At 46.5% G+C, this 21,661-nt stretch overlaps 1 protein-coding gene and 1 long non-coding RNA gene across 2 annotated transcripts in view; both read right to left on the bottom strand.

Annotated features, from left to right (window-relative positions):
- LOC135905660 (protein phosphatase 1 regulatory subunit 37-like) overlaps positions 1 to 21,661 on the bottom strand; it is a 431,344-nt gene that overhangs the window by 169,996 nt on the left and 239,687 nt on the right. Inside the window, exon 2 of the mRNA XM_065436606.2 lies at positions 10,953 to 11,053. Within this exon, the coding sequence (XP_065292678.1) occupies positions 10,953 to 11,053 (101 nt within the window). The remainder of the gene's footprint in view (positions 1 to 10,952; positions 11,054 to 21,661) is intronic.
- On the bottom strand, positions 5,638 to 7,439 carry LOC135905706 (uncharacterized). The gene is made up of 2 exons (XR_010565449.2): positions 7,164 to 7,439; positions 5,638 to 5,779 (listed from the first exon to the last, which is right to left on the bottom strand). It is a non-coding gene; the product is annotated as an uncharacterized lncRNA (long non-coding RNA).

The following is a 21,661-nucleotide window of genomic DNA, read 5'->3' as shown; positions in this document are numbered from 1 at the left end:
AGCAGATAGAAATATCGATATTCGAGACATCGGCGAAGTGAACTCAACAACAAGCTATCAAGGGAAACCGACACGTTATTTCTTCCTTAGTTGCACGCGCGAACTCGGAAGCCAACGAGATTTTTACGAGCAGCGAAATGACTTAAGTCATTTCTTAAGCTTAAGTCTGCCTTAAGCTTAAGTCTGCCTCATGGATCCTCGCAGAATTCTGCGAGGACCCATGAGGCAGAGGAAGTTGCGATCCGATGGACAGCAGTGCAGGGGGAAGGGGGGGGGGCGACATAGGTTCACACTGCGCAGGTTCATAATTAAACCTTAATATCTACCTGGACCACCAGCGTGTTTTCCACTAATATCCTGTGCCCTCTACGGATATCTTGTGCACTTATTTAGCACGTGCACTTTATACCTTTATAATAAAACCAAAGAAAGCTTGACGTAAACAGTTCAAGAAACAGTCAGCCCCTGTACGGCTGTCGAATCCATGGAACACCAGCACATTTTCGGCGTAGTTTCGCAATAAAAGCAACGTCGGTTAAGGTTCCGTCTCCGTTTAGCGGCGTACGAATCCTCTCGTTATATTTTCTCCCTTTCTTTATATTCATGCATGATCAACTTTCTTCTTAGCATCTTCAGGAAAAGTACGCACCCGTCGAAATTAAAGCCGCCACGGTCCTCTGGGCAACTTTCGTTATTGTGAAATACGCGTTATTGTGACATTTTCGCATAGTGACATCGAGAGGCTCCAGTTCTGAGATTCGATATGCACCACTGTAGTGCCGAACTCCAGCAAACAGTGCCTTAATGGAAAAGCGCAGGGCGTAACAGAAATAAAGTTATTCGCTACTTGGAAGCATAGCCACCGATTGCAAAAAAGCACTCAATACTAGACGCGAGGACTAACTCAGAAAGAAAAGCAATAAATAAGCTGTCACTAATATAGCACTAAAAAAAATCAGGAGCGCCTGGCTGTCGTCTCCATTGTTCTTTCTTAAAAGCTCTGTTCCTTCGCAAAATCATAAAAAAAATCCCGATACTCAATAAAATATCAATAGCGTTTCTTGTCGGAGACGACTCTCTTCCTCCGAGAATGTTCACATAAACTCAATAAGAAATCAATAGCGTTCCCTGCCAGAGGCCAAGTCACGTGCTTTGAAGATATTCGTACAAACCCTCAAATAACGAAAGCACTGACTGAAAAGCAAAAAACAAAAACAACAATCGAATCTCGTCCTTCGAAAACATTCCACCAGTTTGCACAGCGCGGAGAGTATTCCGGTTCGGTTAACATCTCGCCTGCGCTGAACGACGCCCCAATTCACCGCTTCCGCCGTCTCAATTTCTCAAGGTTCTTAAAACTATCGATCGTCCATACTACAGCTGTTCCCCGTCACTCTTTTCTGAGAGGCATGAAAAACGCACGACACTTTCTTGTGACTTCGAAATCCAACTGCGTCATGACAACGGAAGAAATTCGAGAAAAGCAGGAGTCGTGCCCTTTTTTTTAAAGAAGCGAGCTCTTTATACTTTGTATTTGCCACAGAGACGAGACATGCAGAGAGAATGAAAAAAAGAAAGCGAAAGAAATGGCCAGATTTTCGCAAGCATTCAAAATGATCGCAGTTGATCTCGGTGCAAATGAGGTATTACATTTATGAATTAACACCTAATTTTTACAAAACTCCTGCACTATTCTAAACTTGCATGGATGTCAAGAAGACCTAAATAGCAGAAAAGCGCCTCGCGTTGGCCTGCGAAAAAAAAATATGTATACATATTCTTCGGGGGTAATCTTACGACGCATTTATATATGCTTGCGTATTGCTTTCAATAAATTTTCTTTAGAAAAACTACCACATGTTCTCGAAAGCGGCCAGCTATTCCGTGTACGAAAATGTTGGTGCAAAGAGAAACAAAGGAAGAACTGTAACTTGAATGACTTGCATTTCGCAATATGCCGTCTGGCGGAATCTAGAGTATCGCTATAAAATCTCGCGAAATCGCACAGCTATATAGGATGCTACAAAAAGCGGAACGCCGACTCCAAACACCTAAAATGGACTTTAAACTTAAAATGGACTACCGTTTTCGCGGCTCCGACAGCATCACCGAGCGGCCATCACGCATGCGCGCAAGAGCACCCTCGCCCCGCCACCCCCCCCCCCCCCCCCAAAAGAAGGAGAAAGAAAAGAAAACCCTTCGAAGCCCACAACGCGATTGGGGGTATCTGAAGGATGACAACACCCAAAAATGGATCGACCTCAAGGACTGCTCCTCGCACAGAGAATCGCGCATAGCTGGCGTACCGATACGGCGGGTAAAACAAAAATAAAATAAAACAAAAACGCTTAAATATGCGCCGGAAGACGTCGGAGGAGAGAAGAAGTCACTCAAGCTCCCGCGAAGAGGTAGATAAACAAACAGAGAAGCGATACCGCGCGACAGGGTCCTCGCGTTCAGCCCTCCTGCAGCTGCATAGAAAGACGTCCACGAGACGGCTAGGAAACGGATAACCGAGAGAGAAAAAATAGTGCGCCGAAGGTGGCGGGGAGAAAACGGAGAGGGGGAGGGAGATGGGTTAACTGAGAGGCGATGCTGTATCAACAAAAACAGCTGCTTGAGTCACCCGCCGCTCGTCAAACGGGTGACACACATAAACCCCCCCATAGGTTGCGAAGTGATAGTTACACCATCGCACGTTTTCTGGAAAAGATATCGAGCGGATAGATCACATCGGCAGAAAAAGGCAACATAAAATTGCGCGGGCCAATGCGGCAGAATGCACTCTTGTCATCCGGTCCCGAGGACCAGCGAGGCCAGAGAGACGCTGTTCGAAGCCGGGAAAGGACATCGCGACCTTTGTCGCAAGATGAACGAGCTGTCTCGGAGGGGATAGACGTCGTTGCGAAAGAGACACCAAAAGCACAAACAGCAGAGGTTAAGGGAACAGTCTTGCGTTATGCGTTGAGGCTTCGTTGGTTTACACCGTATACCGAACTAAGCTTGCTCACACTGCCTGAAAATTCGTTCATTTTGATATGTATCAGTACTTTCATGCACGTTGGTTTGTTGTTTTTAATGCGTTAGTATAGGAATGTCAAACTGCGAAAAGGTGTTCGTGTGTGAATTGTGAGAAGCTCAGACTCTTGCAAACTAACCCCTACGCAAATTCGGCGTCGCTTAACAGCATATATCCCGAGATTTACCCGAATTGTTCTTGCGTGGCCTGTAGTGAGGCTGCTACTTTGTCTCACATGCTTCGGAAGTGCTGGTCATTGGGTCCGAAGTGCACCAAGGAAGAGTGGGACGCGCTCCTGCGAAGTCCCATTTTTTGAGGACCAAATCCTGACCGTCCAGCGCGCCCGCAATTGGACCGGCAGGCTAGACCTGTCAGTCCTGTCGTGGGATTAGCCGGGTGCGTGTTTTATCGCGTTTTGCTGGACCCAACAAAAGTTCACTCACTTTCACTCACTCACTCACTCACTCACTCACTCACTCACTCACTCACTCACTCACTCACTCACTCACTCACTCACTCACTCACTCACTCACTCACTCACTCACTCACTCACTCACGCTGGACATGAGGTGTGCATAAATTAATCCGGTGAACGCAGGTTAAATCATGGATCCGGGACACCAAAGAGGTGCGGCGTAATGCTGACCAATTTCTCACGCCATTGATACCGTTAAATCGCGACTGAACTTTTCTTTTTATCCTATTGCACTCTGTAAACGTGTTCTTGTTTCTGCAAGCTTTGGCATAGACCCACCTCGCTATGCTTTGCATGGAGACGTTATCCGGGCGTGAAATAGGACCACACGCAGAGTTTGTCATCTGCCTCGATATGCTTCCTTTGAAACGGCCAAATGTCGCCGGACTTTCGACTTTGGTGAGGCGCCTGTTATTTCCCCACTACGGTATTTCGCGTTTTTTTTTCTTTCTCCGTCTCTGGTTTCTAAGAGAAGCACGAGTAATTTATTGACGCGCGTTCGAATGCAGCTCCGCGGAAAACGATGGCCTTTAGAGACGTTTTTTTTTGTTTTTCTTCTTCAAAAATTCAAACTCGTCCGTTTGAATTTCGGATGTCTAGAGTAACCGCAAGCATACATTCGCGCCGGAGAGCGCCAAACGAGCGCAAAGGAAGACGACTTCGCGTCGTTCGTAAAATCAAAAGCCGTATACGTGGGCGACTGAAACGCTCGTGCGCATACAACCGCCTACGTGTGTGGGTTTTTTTTCTTTTTTTTCTTTCTTTTTCCTAGGCTGCGCCTACGCGTGCTTTGAATGCGTAATCGTGTATCCGTGCTCCATCGCGACTCTCTCACAAAGCATATACGGTGTGTTACGGGTGTCTTCTCTTGTTTCACTCAAAACTCGCAATACGAAGTTACAATACACGAGCCTACATAAAGCAAGAATGAATGAATGAAGGACATTATCCCGACTCTTTCGCGCGAATGAAACAAGGCTCTCTATCGCCCTCGTGAAACGCAACGGCCTTCAGTCTTTTTTTTTTTTCATCCGCGATGTGGCAGCACTGCGTTCATGACCTTAGAGAACTTCCGGTCAGCCATTTACGAGACTGAAGTTAGCCAAAAAAAAAAAGTATTTTGCCACATACTGCACTGCAGGCTCATATTCTTGATGTTTTCAGATAAAAAGAACGTGCGCAATGCGTCGAACTCAGGTGCGGGCTTTTTTTTTTTGCGCTTAACAATGCAATTCATTGTCAAATACTCCAACTCAACAACAAAGCTGGTGCCAGCTGGAGGGTCCTGTAAGTTTATAGGCCAATGTAACTTCTGTTGCTCCTGACGGCTTAACCGGAAGTCTTTCGGGAACTCTGTTTGTAAGCATGAAAAAGGTGTCCTCCAATACTTTTCTGCCGGTAGCGCTGAGGCAGTGCCCAGAAGTGCGGGTAACGAGGGTGCTGTCCATTTGACAGACTCATAGGATATGAAACGTTTACTGGAGCAAACCGACACACAAAAAACGTCAATCTCAAGTTTTTCGACAGCCTGCAAGATATAATGTGAGTGTTTTAAGTTAAAAGACGCACGCCACTGATGAGTACCTTTGCAATGTTCCTTGAAACCTGGATTTTCGAGCAAAACTTCAGCCGCTCTCCGGACAAGAAAGCGACGGACACCCGGAGTAACTTTGGTGGCTGATGTAAAAGAGCCTTCAGTTGATAGTTGCTTCAGTTGGCTCTCACGATAGATGTGCTTTACTCATAGAGAAAGAAAAAAAAGTTAAGAGCGGCCACTCCCATACACCCCCAGCGGCCCAATCGAACCTAGCGCACCTGGCGGTTGATGAGAGCAACTGGCCTGCACTTCCTGTTTCGGTTCCGCTGGCGCGATATTTGGATTACCCCGCGTAACCGACGTTGGGCTGTCGCGGAAGCTTGTCATTTCAGACCACTTTTCGTCACCCAAATGGCAACGCTTTTATTTGTCGCTTTGATCTAGCGATTCACTCTTTTGTCTAGTTCAATATTTGGTGTGAATTAAGGTAGTGACGCAATTTTTATTTCGATTAAGTTGTAACAGATGGAGATAGAGGTAATCATAATTCACTACGGCTTTATCCATCGCGCTTTTCTTTTGTGTTTTGGTACAAGCGCTCATATGTATCAAAGAGACAGAGTTTCCGCAATGTTTTTATTGCAAGTCAAGATAGGCTTCTTCTGGGTTCTGCCGTTGTCAAAGCACCACGACACACTGCAGTAGCTGCCGTAGCTTGGACCGCCGGACGGCATGGCATCAGCACGGTCTGAAAATGTCAATAAGTGCACGCTTCATTATTTACCAAAAACATATGCACACGTCATAACTGTACCAGGAAACCGCTTTGAATGAATAGCGAACCGATGCATAATATAAAACCACCGACACATCCTGACCTCTGACCCATATAACCCGGACTTACAAGGATAAATGTTGATACCCCGTACAGGGGTGTTCAAAAGTTCCCAGGCCGCTTTCCCATTTAATCCTATGGAGGGCATCGCGGCCTGTGAAGTTTTGGACACCCCTGTACGTACTAAGTATAAGGAGTACATTGGTAGGCAAAATAGCAGTTCACATAAGCGTGATGAAGATACATTCGAAACGTCCAAATACGAGGCCTTTGTTCAAATGCGCGCCACGCCACGCCTACGCGACAATACGTTGTGCAATGTCTTCGCCACAAAAAAATGATAAGGAACCGAAAATTAGTAGAATGCGCAGTACTTCCCAACACGGCCGCCGCAATAAGTACGTGCAGTAGTCACTGGTGACTTTTCTCCACCGTTACTTTTCTGTATAAACAATCCGCACGGACGCATACACCAGCGTCCGTCCGTGCGCCTTAGATACACACCTCGCTAAAGTACCAAACGCAATAAGCTATGCTCGCTGTTTATGTCACATGCCATTGTTTGCAAGCAATATCGTTAAAATATTCAGGAGCCCTTACTCTATAAAGGAAACGAGCAAGCAAAACTTCGCTACAGCGTGCCTAACGTCCTGCTTTATTTAGGTAGCGCCCGTCCCCGGAACGCCGTTTTCGGACTGAATCAGCGTGGCGTCTTTTATGTTCTTTCCAGCGTTCGTCAGCCTCTAGAACGGGCCAACGAAAAGACCGTCAACCGTGACGCGATCATTTAAACGCGGTTTAGGAATTCAATTTTCTCGAAACCGGAATTTTCCTGAAATGCGCAATTCATGATATCGACCTTAAGCGTTGTCCAGCAGATCATTTTTAATCCGCCAACACGAACTATTTCAATGGAACGCCGATACCGCGGTTATCGCAAACAGCGCTCGGCAAGAACGGTTTACCCTCGCAAACCTAGACGCAGCGTCTCGATGGCGTCTGACAAGCTGCGAGTCGCAGTGCAGTGCACAGCCGTGAACCGCTGGAAGGTAATGGCAGCTTCGCGTCGTTTGATTATTTTCACGGAACGCAACCAACAAAGATTATGCCGTTCTCGGTGGAGATAGCAAGGAAGTACAGCTAGTACAGCCCTCTTGCTACGCGTTTCTTGAGGGGGGATGCTTTTCGCAATGTTCGCGTCTCGCCGCCTCATATAGAGCCGCAAACTGCTTTTTTAGCGAACTTCGTCGCGCTCACAAGTCAATTACTCCAAGCTTCGCTTAAAAACGTGACTCACCTTTCTCACACACAAGAACACCGCCGCAGCCGACGTTCACGAGACGTTCCCGCTGGCACGCCGCTGGTGTCGTTGATTTCTTCTCCATGGACGAATGGTGATTGGTGTTGATGGCAGTACGAATGAAGAACAAAAAGCGCGGAAGGTGTTCTCGATAAATTCTGTTCTTATGTATCAGAAACACGCCAAATTTGGGTGTATAAATATTATTTTGTAAAGCGATTGAGCAGAATTCATTACAACATTTTCTTTTTTTTGCGCCTGCGTCCCCTGGCGTTTGATGAGAGCATTCGTTCGTTACGTAGCCGTGACGTAGTTCCTGAGGCCAGATTTCTCGGAGTGTCCGCTCTTAGTCTTTTTCTTTCTCTATGCTTTACTGCTTTGATCATACGTTACCGTCCTGGTGGAATTGTGTGGCTGTCGTATCCCTTCGCATATGATATCGTCCCGGTGAAATTGTGCCGTCATTCCGACTCACCATGTTCGCATCGCCTTTTGTTGAAAAAACGTTTTCCTGAACACATCGGCAAACCGTAAGTGAAGTGTTCTTGTGTACTTCTGCTCTCCGCATCACCGCAGAAAATCAGGGACAGACAGACGTCGTCTGCTAATGAGAACAGACGATGTAATACACGTGATTTCGAAGACAGCTGGAAACGACCCCTGAGGCCAGAACCTGCGCAAGGAACGGGACAAGGAAGACCGAGTCGTTCCTCGCAGTGTACCGACTAGCCCAACAGCAAACTCTCCTGAAGACAATGACCAAAGAAACCTTTCACGATCAGAAAAAAAAAAAGATTGAAGGACTGTGGTTATGGCGCTGACAAACTGTCAAGAAATGTCAGGTGTCGAATAATATAGCCGCTTCAAAATTATGTTTCTAGCCACTGTTCGGAGCCTTCGGTACACGTTTTGTCGAAACAAAACTGAAAGGGGTGGAAATCGGGAAATCGGTTTCACAAAATGCGCAGTGGGCCGTTCCACTGTTGAAGGGAAAACATGTGTGCAGAGCACGTGCGAATGTTTCACTCTGGCAAGTCTACAATCCTCCGGCTGTGCAGCAGATGGCTTGCAGTTAATGGCGCTGGTGCACCTTTCTGCAATCAAAGGGCTTCCAGCCAGCGAGACCAGTGCTTGGCGTACAACTTCCACAAGCGCTTGGCTTTAAAGCAGACAGAAGTATCTAGCGGTCAGTAGACGCGATAAGCGAGATACGTTTGGGGTATTGGTGGAAAGAAAAAGCAGGCAAGAGACTAATACGACAGGGACCTCGCAGGCATAGGCAGCGGTACAAGGTAGATAAAGAAGACTAAAGGGATGTACACATGAATACTAGACGGAAAAGCATTGATAGCACACCTGAGTCACTCAAGCAAGCTAGGTGACGATTTGTCCACGCCCCTTTTCAAAGAAACAAGTTGGGACTTGTGGCGAACACAAGTCCCCGAGTCGAAACTTCGGCAGCACTGCCTGTTCCGTGACTGTTAACCACTTCCAAAAGCGTCAATCTTCCTACGAACCGCTCTGTTGTTTTGAATATCCATTTGTGGTTTTTCGTGCTCGCCTTTCCCTCTGAGTTATAAATCTCACTGCTTTACAGCTCTTGCACGCACATTTACCGGGACACCAAGCCTCGACTTCAGCACGCATCAGCAAGTGATGTGCCAACTCTCGTTTAGAAATACAGAAATATTTTTCTCTACACAAGTTTTGTGCCTAAATGCAGAAATATACCCATACGCATCATTTTGTTGATTTGTGATTAATCATGACCTTTTCCGATAGAGGCGTAAGCTTCGTTTTTTTATATTCCGATATGAGCTATCACGTGTACTTTTGATAATTTTCAGCTTTCAATGAACTTTCAATGAGCTTTCAATGAACTTTCAATGAGCTTTCAATGAACTCTCTATAAGTTCATTTCGGTTGAGTATATGTGACGCATTTCTTGCGAGGCGCCCGCGCGTTCTCGATGTCTTGATCGATGTTCGATGAACTTACAGCAACCAAGTCGGTCTTCCATTCAATGTTTGCGCCCGCCTGTACACACAATACCAGACTCGAATTGTCTAGCGGCAGACCAAGTCGACAGCGTTGCTAAGGCGACGCAAATAAGTATTCGAATACCGGCGTGCGCTAACAAGAAGAAAACGAGAGAAAGAAAACGTATACCTTCACACAAAGCAGCCTTCGCTGCCTTTCATACGAATTGCTTCATCTTTTATTCGCCCGCCCCTGTTCACTTTTCAAAAAGTCCTTACAGAAAAAAAAGTATTTCGTCTTTCTGATTAGATTTCGCTGCCGTGGGGGGCAGACATTGCAGTCGAAATGAGGCAGGATGTAACGCGGGATTTTGCGTAGGACCGGTTCCTCCCCAGAACTGCCTTGCAGCGCGTCATTTAGATGTGAATGAGGGTTGCGAGAGCACAATTCATTCCTTGCCCTCATTTCGACCTACAGAGGAACACAAAAGAGCGCGTTTCCATGCACTCGGTGAGCCGCCATTCGCGACGTGACAGTGTTTGCCGAGCGAAACAAAGGCCTCTAGTCTTCAATGCGGCGTGCGTCGGCTCATTGCAATCTCGCCGACGAGCAATATCCGCGCCTTTTTCTGTTCGCCCGCATACAAGAAGGTGGCCGCTTTATGCGATGCCTGTCACGTGAGTAAGCGTCAAATGTCAGCTGCGGGTCGTAAGGTCGCTCATTATGCAGAGCCGCATCTACGTATATCTTTCTCTTTCTTTTACATTGTCTTTTCGGAGTCTCTGCACTAAAATGCACCTAAACGCGTTATAACGCATTTCGATATACTCCGGTACAGATGTGGTACAGACGCAACTCCAAGCTGAATGTACTAAAAAGCTGCAACATGATATATATATATATATATATATATATATATATATATATATATATATATATATATATATATATATATATATATATATATATATATATATATATATATATATACTGAATTTGAAATGCTCGGTTTCGTGGACCGTGTACTTTCGATTTCAGTGCCGATTATGCAAGAGGAAAAATACCATAAAAAAGGAAGAGAAAACAGACTGGAAAAAGATGCCACCACTTGAGACAATGTTCTTTTTCGATTGCTGGTTGTTTCTCTTTTCTTTCTTGTGTGTGTGTGTACTGTTCACAACCTTCAGTGCAATCAATCTCTTCTTGTGGGTAGAAGCCACGAATTGAGGCTACAACAAAGAAACAAGTAAACAACAGCGAAGCGAGTACGGTGCACAGTTTCACGCGAAAGCGTGAAACTTCCTTCTTGCCGGAGGCGCTCGCAGAATGCGGTGGCAGCGGTGGGATAATACGTATCGACATATGTAGCTTCGGATAATACGTACAGACCAATATTCCTTCGCGAGAGTGAAGAAGGCGTTCGCGTTCAATTTACCGGAACGTGCCAAAGCCTGAATTGCGGGCGGGCGGGCGGGCGGGCGGGCGGGCGGGCGGGCGGGCGGGCGGGCGAAATCCCAGCGCATGCCCTCGTTTAGGAGGCTAAAGAATAAAGAAACGCTGAGTAAGGTCTGAGCGCCTTCATATGACATACGTCTCCGTGAAATGCTCGCCTGTGCACGTTGCTCCTTTTCTTGTGTTTTTTTTTTTCGAAAAGCCCCTCGTAAACAAGGCGAAGAAAGCAAAAAACCTCCATCGAGCCAAATCCTTGAGGCATGTCCCTCGACATCCCTTGGAGGAGACATCCCTCCAGCAAGACATGTACCTCCCCTCCCCTTCCCCGAAGTTGGGAGATCCCACAGCGCTTACCTCTAGTTGCTGCACTAGCCTGGAAAGCGGCTCCACGCCATGTTTCTGACAGGAGACCTGGTACACCTCCAGTAGGTCCTCGGACTTGGAGACGGGAGCAGCTGCGTTAGAGGCGAGAGAGAGGGGAAAGACACACGCCGACGTTAGAACAGCTGGGTTTTACAGGCGGACAGAACACGCGTAACAATACTTTAAAGCAGGGCCCCAGTTAGTAAAGACTCGTTAGGCTTATTCCACTGGGTCCCGCGCCTAGGAAAGCACTTCAAAGAGACATCGAGGACAAACAACGAATGATGCAGATCGTGCGGGAAATGGCGCGGTAAACCGAAAGGAGAACGCGTATGAGACAGGCACGTTCGAGAAAAGACTTTTATTTTTTCTTATTTATATTGTTTCGTTTATTTCTCTAGCACGTAAGCTCTTCGTAGTGGAGGCATTCTAGCACTTCGCGGGAAATCACGTCATCGGTGTTCACTTGATACGGAACTTCATTTAAACTGCCTTGTATAGAAACCGTAGCACCATTATCGACGTCAAACGCCCATGTCTAATCATGAATGTCTAATATTTGCAACCTTCTACGTTTGAGAATCCTAGTGCTCCACCTTTTACTGTATCTTATATGTACATAGTGCAGAGAGAAAACGTGATAGCTAATATGAGAAATGCATAGACAGGTGCAGCAGCCCCTTGTATAAGGAAGCGATATGTACTCTCCATAGAACGCGCCTAAATGCAAGCCGACGTACTTCATAATAGAGAACGAGGACTAACGCAAAGGGAGTTAAAAACGGCTCCCACATTTTACACTCCCGCGCAGGAGTCGACAGTACCCCTTTTGTTCTTGGCACTAGCTCTTTCGGGATCGGAACGCCTAAGAATTAGGAAAAGTAAAAGCATCAGTAAAGACAAATAACAAATCAATAACACTACTCTGCATATTACGAATACAGAAGACGTAAGCAAGAGCGATACACTGCGTGTAAAAGTAAGCACGCAAAGAAACATTGTTTTCTTTCAAGCAATCTTGTTCTCGTCTTGTTTCTCGTATATTGCGAAGCGCTCGAGGCAAAGCTTGAGGCCCGTCTGTCACACGCACTCGGACGCAGAGCTACAAAAAAAAATTGACCTTCCATTTATAAAACGCGGTGTTGGGCTAGCGGGCACGCTTTTTTTTATTTTACCAGGATGACGTCACAGAAGTACTATGCACCGACCATATAGAAACGACAGCGAGTGCTCGTGTCCGCGCCGGTTCGGCAGTTTTAGTTCTCACTGGCTGCTCCACAATTCTGCTAACACACACGCATAAAAAAAATCTACTTTCCATCCACGCTCTGTTGCTACGCCGCGGAAGCAAGCAAACCCAACAAGCAAATCACGCGGCGCGAGTGGTGCTCTAAGCCTACGTAATGGAATGCCTCAGGTGACGGGGGGAGGGGGGGAGTCTTTTAAATATGCAAAAGCGGGACGGCGCTACATAGCTATCCGCCTGCAACGCCGGAGCGGCGCGCATATAACCAAGTTCTAGCAAACGACACCAGCCAGAATACCACATGAAAAAAGGAAGAAAAACTTCCGAGAGGAGAGTATAGTGCCTCATTATCCCGCCAACCTTGAGAAAAAAGAAGAAAAAAAAAACGCTGGTCCCGCTATCTAATTAGTTTAGGTTAACAGAGCTTTTTCTATCTTTTCTTTAGCTTGTGTCGAAACTTCGTGCCATCTGCAGTGTATACGGAGTAACCGGAGAAGTGCACGAAAACAAAAACGCTGGTGGCGACGTCTGTTGACGCTTCGTATAAACCGGGATGCCGTATGAACGCGTTTTTGTGCGTCGCGAGTGTTCTTGTCGATGAAAAAAAATAAACATTTAAAAAGGCAACGTGCTCGCGATTAGGCTGCTGCCCGAAAATTAACACCAGGAGCAACGCAGAATAAACGCAGAATACGCACGGTTACCCCAATAACAGCTTCGCGTTTGTCTGTTTGAGCCCTGCCCCACCAGGTGACGCCACCCAACGCGGCCGCTCACGTTTACGCGTACAGTAACCGGGTTAAACAGCAAACGACAAGTTCGCCGGCAACCTAAAACTCCTCTCGCAAAGAGCTTTAAAGATACTGTTGAGTTTCTGTTGACTTTCCGTAGTTTTCAACATAATGCCTTTTTAGATGCAAATGAATAACCACACATCAACTTCGTAAGATTCTCTGATTTCGCACGTTCATTCGCGCGAACCACCAGTTGAGGATGTCGAATGCGCCCCACTCCAACACCGACATCCGCATCTTATACCGAACGTAACGAAGTACCGTAAACCATACTATGCACCAGCCATGTTTAATCAAATTCCTGGTGATCTATGTCTTGCAAGCAACAAGAGAAAGATGATGACTGGTTTAAGAGATTGGTGCGTGAATTTATTGCCTTGTGTATAGCTTTGCTTGGTTTGTATATGTTATTTTGTGCTGTCAGATTTATCGGGAATGACGCGTATAACATGAAATGCATGTATATGAAGTTGTTTTTTCAGAAGATTCCCCACCTGCTGCCTGACCAGCCAACAAGTACAACATGCTTAGGAAGGTCAGAATTTCTGTATTTGTATGCGGTACTGACAAATAAACTTTGAAACTTAGCTCTACAGTCTCCAGTCTGGACATGCTGTTCGCCGTAGTGTGAAAGTTATACGCCTTTATCGTCGCAAACCGGCGATACAAAAGAGGTACCAGAACGGAAAGAAAGAAGCGCAAATACGCAGCGACTACTCGGAACTGACGAATCATTGAAAATGCATGTATTTGTCGTTCCTAATTACCTTTGAGGAACGGGGGGTCAGGCTACATCAGAGCCAGCTGCATCAACAGACATTTAAGGCATTGAGGCTACCCCTTTTCCTATGTAACATGCGCACGTATTCAACAGGCACTGCAGAATACGGAGTCTACAGAAAAAAACTACAACTAAAATGTAAGTGTAAACAAGACACAAGCAAAATGACCAGAAGAAGTGTCCTATATGACCTAGCGGTAATTGACAAAGGTTCATGCCCACTGTACAATACAATTACTATTAGACGTGCAGGCACAAAGGTCGTACAGCTCTACGAAAGATGCAATTGTCATCCACCTGAACGTACCAGGTGCCGCATTCCGGTGTACGACGATTATCCCTTTCATGACATTCCCTATAGCGTACGGAATTCTGCTGAACTGATTAGTTATACTGTTCTGGTAGTCCCAACAACAAGCACAAGATTCAAGTGGAGCTCGCAAGCATGTAGAAACTAAAGCAAATAATGAGGTTGCTGTCCGCGAGGAAATCCCTTAGGGCTGGCTATCAATGCACATCTGTTTACCAGGGCATGACCCCGAACCAAGTATTTTGGTTACAGACAAAAAAACTCAAGCTTATCCAAGTGGCTCAGCTTATCGCCAATTGGACTGTCTGATAATCATATATCTTACGGGTAGTTTATGCTAAGAAAGTGCCAATCAGAAGCGTGCCAATTAGAAGCGTCCGGGGTGTCACAATAGGGGTCGTTGGATGGTTATATACGAAACATAATGTGTGCCTCTAATTAGAATGTAACAAAGAAAGCAAAAATTCCAAAAGGAAACGCTTAAGGTAAGCCTAAGATGAGAAAAAATGTACGCGGCAATGTTCTCCGTGCGCTGCGAAATAAACCGATAGAAACGTGTGCACCACAAGCACGTAGAGAGATTATAACGACGGTTATCACTACCAATCTGAAAACCTTTTCTTTTTTTCTTTATCATCCTCTTTTATCACCCTCTAATAGAGAAATACACATGAAAAATACACGCGGAGGTATGTGTTTGAGAAGTGCGATACGCGTAGGAAGTATCGTGGACGAAACCATAGCTGCAAAATGAAAATATGACTAAAATGCAGTCGTCAACCAAAGCTCCACGAAAAACAACCACGCACACACTAAATATCGTCGTATTTCAATGCGTCAGCGCTGTCCCCAGTGCAGAAATCATGCATGACACTCAACTACATTTCAACAAAAACTCCACTAAATGCAACAAAGTCAACAGAAACGCAGGAAAATATCTATAACGAGCAACGACTTCTGTCAGGGTAGGCTGAACAGACGACAGCGAGCAGACGACAGGAAAACGGATAATAACGATACGCTCGTGCGAACAAAAATAAAAGAAGAACAAAGGAAGCAAATAATGTGGGATGAAGAGAAGTGTGACGGCGATGGTTACTGAAGCGTTCCCGGACAATAAAAGGAAGAAGCATCTGTGAAAAAGAAGAAAAAGCTGAACAAACAAACAAACAGAACGCTCGTACGGAGCAGAGCAAACGAACCAGCCCACGAACGGGAGGGGCACGGTTCGGTGCAACGCGAGACCTCACGGAGGAAGCTCGTCTAGCTGTTCGCTCGCATTCATCGCCATCACAACCAACCACGTACGCTAGCAGGCAATCGCATGAGCGCTCGTATCTCTCTTTACTCCCCGCTGCGCCAACAACCAACACAACGCACGCAAGAGCAGACGAAACAAAAGAACGTCGTCTGTTTGTATGCAATACGCGGCCAGCGGCGCGTGACGGCCGGGCGCGGCGAAAGGGCCCGCGATGATAAATGCGCGCGCGCACCGCAACGCCGAACAAAAGTCGTCTGCAGCGACGCGCAGGGCCTCCGAGACTGGCGCGCGGGAACATAGCGCCGTCATCTCGGAGGCAATGCGCCCAAGTCGAACGCGCGGCGAGTCAGTTGTGGACAGTGCTGCCACCACTGCGGGAATCGCGGTCCCTACACCAGTCGTAGCGCCGGAACTTCTTAACAAGATCGAAGCGAAACTATCCTTCAGGTTATGGGTGAAGCACGCGTACCGAGAATTCGAGATGATCATAATGTTGAAGATTATGACGAATTGACGACAATGGCAAGAATGACGATATGGTTTGGTCCATTTGGGGAAACGGGAAAGGCTGCCTGAGTTGACACGGATAAGCCTGTCACACAGGCAGTTTAGATCATTATTGAAGCTGATCTGAATCGAAGCACAATACATGATTGACTGTATCAGCTTTGAAGTCAAGCGTGTTTGAAAATGACGTGTAGCAACGCTAGAATCACAATCGGACACTCTCGAAAGCGCTTGCGTGGCAAAAGTATAAATCAAAGTAAATTAACGGCAGAAAACAGAAAACGATCGAAATAATAAAGATGCAGGCGAATATCCCGTGACATACGAGGAATAAAACATTTCTGCAAAAATAACGTACTGTGTTTCGTTTTTTCAACAGAAAGCCATCAGTGCAAAAAATTCTACTTTCACAAAAACCAATGAATTGTATTTCATTGGTCGTCAACAGAAAGTCAATAGAGCGTAGTATAAACGTAACGTAGAGCGCAGTATAAACGTAACAAATTTTCTTCGGTGGCTGTAAAGGTTATTCGGCGTCCGCACATTCAACCCTTCTTAGCCAATGTTTCTCCCTCAAAGGCGACGTCAAAGCCAGAGAACGAACGAAACCCCTACATGATTTCTGATATACCGGTCTCCGAAACAAGAACCGGGGGAGTTGTAGGGGAGTGAATTCAGGCATACACTCTCATCAAACGACCTATGCAACGAAATTCAGAAATACGCAGCAAACGTAGGGGCCGGAAAGTGGAGTAAATCGAGAAATATGTTTAAACCTCCTTGAATTAAATTAAGCTGCGGTGTTTGGATGCCAGCACTGTACAGTTGGTTATGACTGAGTCCCGCTCTATAGCGCTGACTTCCGGATTAATTTTGACCACCTGGTGCATAAGGTGGTCTCAGCCACCTTAGACAAACTGGACAAGCGCCCAATGACAGAAAACAAGATGCTTGGAACCTGGCCTACGCGAACATCAGCGCGATCCGCTATGAAGGCGCTGCTGCGATACTTGAAAGACACGGGACTTTCTGACAAATTGTGACAGTAACTGTGTGGCGCAGGACTGTACGGTGACATTGCGTAAGACTAGGAATGCCTTTGCGGGTTGCGTGACGGTGCCTACAGAAATAGTTCGTGTGTACGTGCCTGTGTGTGCTTAGGTTTTCTTTTTCCTTTTTTTGTATCCTTCTTTCTTTCTCACTTATTGCATCCCCTTTCCCCTCCCCCAGTACAGGGTAGCCAACCGGAGATAATCTCTGGTTAACCTCCCTGTCTTTCCTTTGCCTTTCTCTCTCTCTCTCTCTGGTGCACTCTGTCACGTGCGCCTAAAGCTTAAAGCGCGCACGGGCGCACATTCCTGCACCTGCGCCACCGTAGAAATGCGGTCGCCGAAGCAGGGATTCGAACGCACAACGTCGCGCTCGGCAGCGCACCGCCAGTGCCCACTGACGCCGCCACCACGACGGGGGCCTTGGTCGCGCGGGCCCGGGCGGCGGCCGATGCCAATGGGCTCCCGTAAGGGGGAGCCCACCTAGTGTTGATGCAACACCTATCTAAATAAATGTTTTTCAGACAGACAGACAGAGACCACGACGGGGAATGGCGTTCGGGAACGAGACGCGGGAGTCGAAAGAGGAGGAGGGGAGGGGAGAGGGACGGCGGCGAGGACCACGACGGAGTTCGCCGGTCCGTGACGACGATTTGCGGGTATACACAGGGCGGCGCTGTCGTCGCCGCTAATGGCTCCGTGTCTATGCCGGAATGACGATGGAAGTCGTCCCCCTCTGCGATACACACGGTTTGGAGCCGCCAGTTGTGTCCAGTGAAAGCGTTCCCGGTAGGGGGCGTTCGTATAAATGGAGGCTCCGGTTACCCGTTGGCAAATGGAGCGACGTGGGAGCGACGAGCAAGCTTCCAGCTCCCGCGCGTTCGTGCGTTTTGAAAGATGACAGTTGTACTTACAGTTACGCAACAGCGGTTTCCGTGTCGGGAGTTCCGTGTATGACGACTGGCAAACAACGGAGCACGCCATTCAGAGCGTAGTGAATTGTTACGTGAGAGAGAAGGAATAAATTGACTCCCCTTTTTTTTTTTTTGACAAAGTGCCGGCGACATGAGCTACGCGTGGGGAGTAATTGTCGTTTCATCCCGTTAAGAGCGGGACTTTTTAGAAACCCATTGATCGACGCTCCTCCTGTATATCTTTTTTAACTGGTTGGCTGAAAACAGTCATGGAGGAGCTTTACCGCAGCTCCGTTGTTGAATAAGGCTACTTTACTAACGTAGCTAGATTTCAAAGTTATCTTTAGCACCACTTAAAAAAACTGTTTAATGTTAGGGCGGAGACATCCATGATTTACCGCAGCATATGATGTTACGCAAAATAGAAGTGACGCGTGCAGACAGGACACAAGAGTAGAGAAGTGGACAACACGAACGCCGATGATGATGCCTTTCGGAAACTATTCCACGACAGGCACGATAAACTCTACACTCTATATGCACTGAAAGGCAGGCGTGTAAACACAGACCCCGGAAGGAACAAAACGGACGATCGTTACAATCGATCACTAGCAATCTGAAAACATCATTTACAAACATAATGCTGCTATTCAACTAACACTTGACGAACCGTTTCTACCACTCTGCCGCTTTTTGTATGCTATTGTTGAACTATAGCGCCTTATGTACTACTTCGTCTATACCGGGTGATTCGGTGCATCGCATTTGTAGTCTTTCACACACCGCGTGCATCTAGTGCTGATATTCTGTTTGCTGCAATGTAGAGTGTATGCCTCGCCTTCCGTTAATGTTAAACACCACGCACCATGTTTATCCTTTTTTTGGGAGGGAATCTGTAGGCACAATGCGTCACTGAAGAATATTGTTTTGCTTGATCGAATATGCTCAATTTCTTTTTTAAATGATTGCGTTAAGTACTTTCTTGCTGTGCTGTATTCGCATGTCCCTCCCGTTTGCACCGAGTCGTAGTTCTAGTGAAGCCCGTGTACTCAAGCGGCTTTCTTCACAACGGTCTTCAGCCTCCCGGATATTCGAATAAAGTTTGACTTGATTCGACCTGACTAATCAACTGTAAGATCGCGCAGTATATGGCGAGAAAGTAAGAATTAAGGGAATACACACAACTTTAACCTGCGCACGGATAGTCGTAGTTCGTGTAATCCTTCTCGTTACCTGTTCTGTTCCGTGTTTAAACGCCAGTCTTAGACTAAAAACGTCAATCCCAACACCAACTCGCTCAACAGTCGGTGGTTATAAACGACCCTATACGCGTACGTAACGTCGGCTGTGTATACAGGTCACTTGGAATCAGCTCGCGTTTCCGTGAGCCAACAAAAAGCAGTGGACACGGACGTGTCCTTAGGGAACGCGGATGTGTCCTTAGGACGTCCGTGTCCACAGCTTTGTTGGCTCACGGGTGCGCCAGCTGATTCGAAGTGACGCGTACGTATACATGTACGCAACGTCGGCTGTGTATACGCGTCATTTAGATTCAACTCGCGTATCCGTGAGCCAAGAAAGGAGTGGACACGGACGTGTCCTTAGGGAACGAGAACGCGTTCGCCCACGGCGCCTCTGTATACGGTGCGCATAAATTAGCCCCCTTTACAGCAGATGCGAGACGACGACGCACGCGTCTCGCAAGAACATGGCATCCCAACGCGGCCGACAGCTGCTGCGTGTGCTTCTCTTACACGTACAAGCTGACAGTAAAAGTTTCTTAAAATACATATATCATCGCGCCCGCTGACAGCTGACAGCCGCTCAGAACAGTGAATCGAAAAAAATAATAATAACGCTGATATACAGATTGCTTATCGCATTGGTTAAAAACGAGCCACGCTTTTTCTCGTTAAACGAGGATTTATATTTTAAATTCTTCGTTGCTGAATGTCGTGAAAGAGAAACGGCCTTTTGGCGCCCCAGGCGGCACAAAACTTGAAGACGCATAAGTGGCATATCACGTGACCCTTCTATTAGTGCACGCCGTTCCTGGTCTTTCTTTTAGCATTGAAATGCAGTACGCTTTTTTTTTCTATTGTAAGTTTCTTTTTTTCTAATTTGCAATGTGCAGAGTGAGTGAGAAAGTGGCGCTGCCATAGCTTTCGTTTTCGATTAGTTGGCTTGGCTCGTCTATAGACACAATAACGATGGCGGAGGCGAGCCAGCCATGACGTAGGCGTGTACGTGGGGGCAAAAAGCGGTACCAATATAAGGAAGGTGTGTACAACAACGTAAACTTATTGTACCGGCTTCCTGTTTTCGAAAGTGGTTGAAAAGGTCCAAATATAGGCGGTTAACCACAGTCGCATCAACTCCTGTGAACGATGGGCGGCTTTCACAATTTGCGAGGGGGGCTATCGGCATCGCTCTCACTTCTAAGCGTTGCCAGAGGAAGGACTCTTTCTTCTTTAGAGGCTGCTCAGATAAAAAAAAATTATGCTCACAAAATATCCACGCGCGTTTGGAAGTAACCACTGCAGATGTAAAGACAACCGAGGGTGAGGTTTTCCTTGCGCCATAAGAAAACTGCGTCCTTAAAAAGGGGTTGTCAGTCCCTCAGTCAGATTCATCTCCGTGAGAGCTATTTGTACTTCGTCGCAAATGTAAAGAAAGCCTAGACACGTTTATTAATTGGTAGTACATGAGTGCACACAGAATAAAAATACTTATAGTAATCTCGCGTCCACGGTCATGTTAAAGTTTAAGGCTTTATATCAACTACAGTACTATGTTGGTGTAATGTGCGCGAAAAACCAAGATGCTATAGGGGAAACAGAGGTATAGTCTATCGGGCGTCTGATATAGTATAATTGATTATATACGCAACAAATAGTAGTCTAAAAACGTCTAGAGATAGACGTATACTCAGCCTGTGCAGATTTAGAGAGAGCGCAGACATAAATCTCGCACATGATTCTAACTTAGCCTAACCCGCCGTGGTTGCTCAGTGGCTATGGTGTTGGGCTGCTCAGCACGAGGTCGCGGGATCGAATCCCGGCCATGGCGGCCGCATTTCGATGGACGCGAAATGCGAAAACATCCGTGTACTTAGATTTAGGTGCACGTTAAAGAACCCCAGGTGGTCAATATTTCCGGATTCCTCCACTACGGCGTGCCTCATTATCAGAAAGTGGTTTTGGCACGTAAAACCCCATAATTATTTTTTTTAAATTAGCCTATGCATTATATCTGCCGTTTGACACGGAAATATGGCCGACACCGCCAGACTTCAACAGCTGGCGCACTTGTGCGAATGCCGTAACACCACCTCTTTAAGCCGCTGCATGTAAATGCCGAGAGAGCAGGGGTGCTTTATCAACCATCGTCACACACTGTGCGTCCCTTTTAGGGAACGACTCCGTCGCGAGTATTCGGGACCTTCAAGCAAAGCTACACACATTTATTAAGTATACATATTAAATATATCCATATAAATTAGGTATACAGCAAGTCTGTGCCCACTGACGTCTGTGAAACTATAGCAACGCGATTTCTATTAAGCGAAGTAAAGATGTTTTTTATAGGTTACGCGTACGAAAAACAAGGAATCTATAGATAAATCTTATAGAGTCTTAGTAAGCGCTTGGTTTCCAAGTTGATTTCTGAACATCCACAAAAAATAGCAACAACATCAGCAGCCTATGACCAATATAGAGTGTCTATACCCTAAACAGACAATCTAGGGATCTTTGAATAAGTTCACTTTCACAAAACGAGCAGGAGCTCCAATATCGCTCGCGCAGAAACGCAGCTCTAGATGATACGCATCTCGAAG

The sequence above is a fragment of the Dermacentor albipictus genome, chromosome 7 (genome assembly GCF_038994185.2).
Source record: "Dermacentor albipictus isolate Rhodes 1998 colony chromosome 7, USDA_Dalb.pri_finalv2, whole genome shotgun sequence".
NCBI lineage: Eukaryota > Metazoa > Arthropoda > Arachnida > Ixodida > Ixodidae > Dermacentor > Dermacentor albipictus.
The sequence above is the reverse complement of the archived record's forward strand: the minus strand, read 5'-3'. Positions and strand labels throughout refer to the sequence as shown.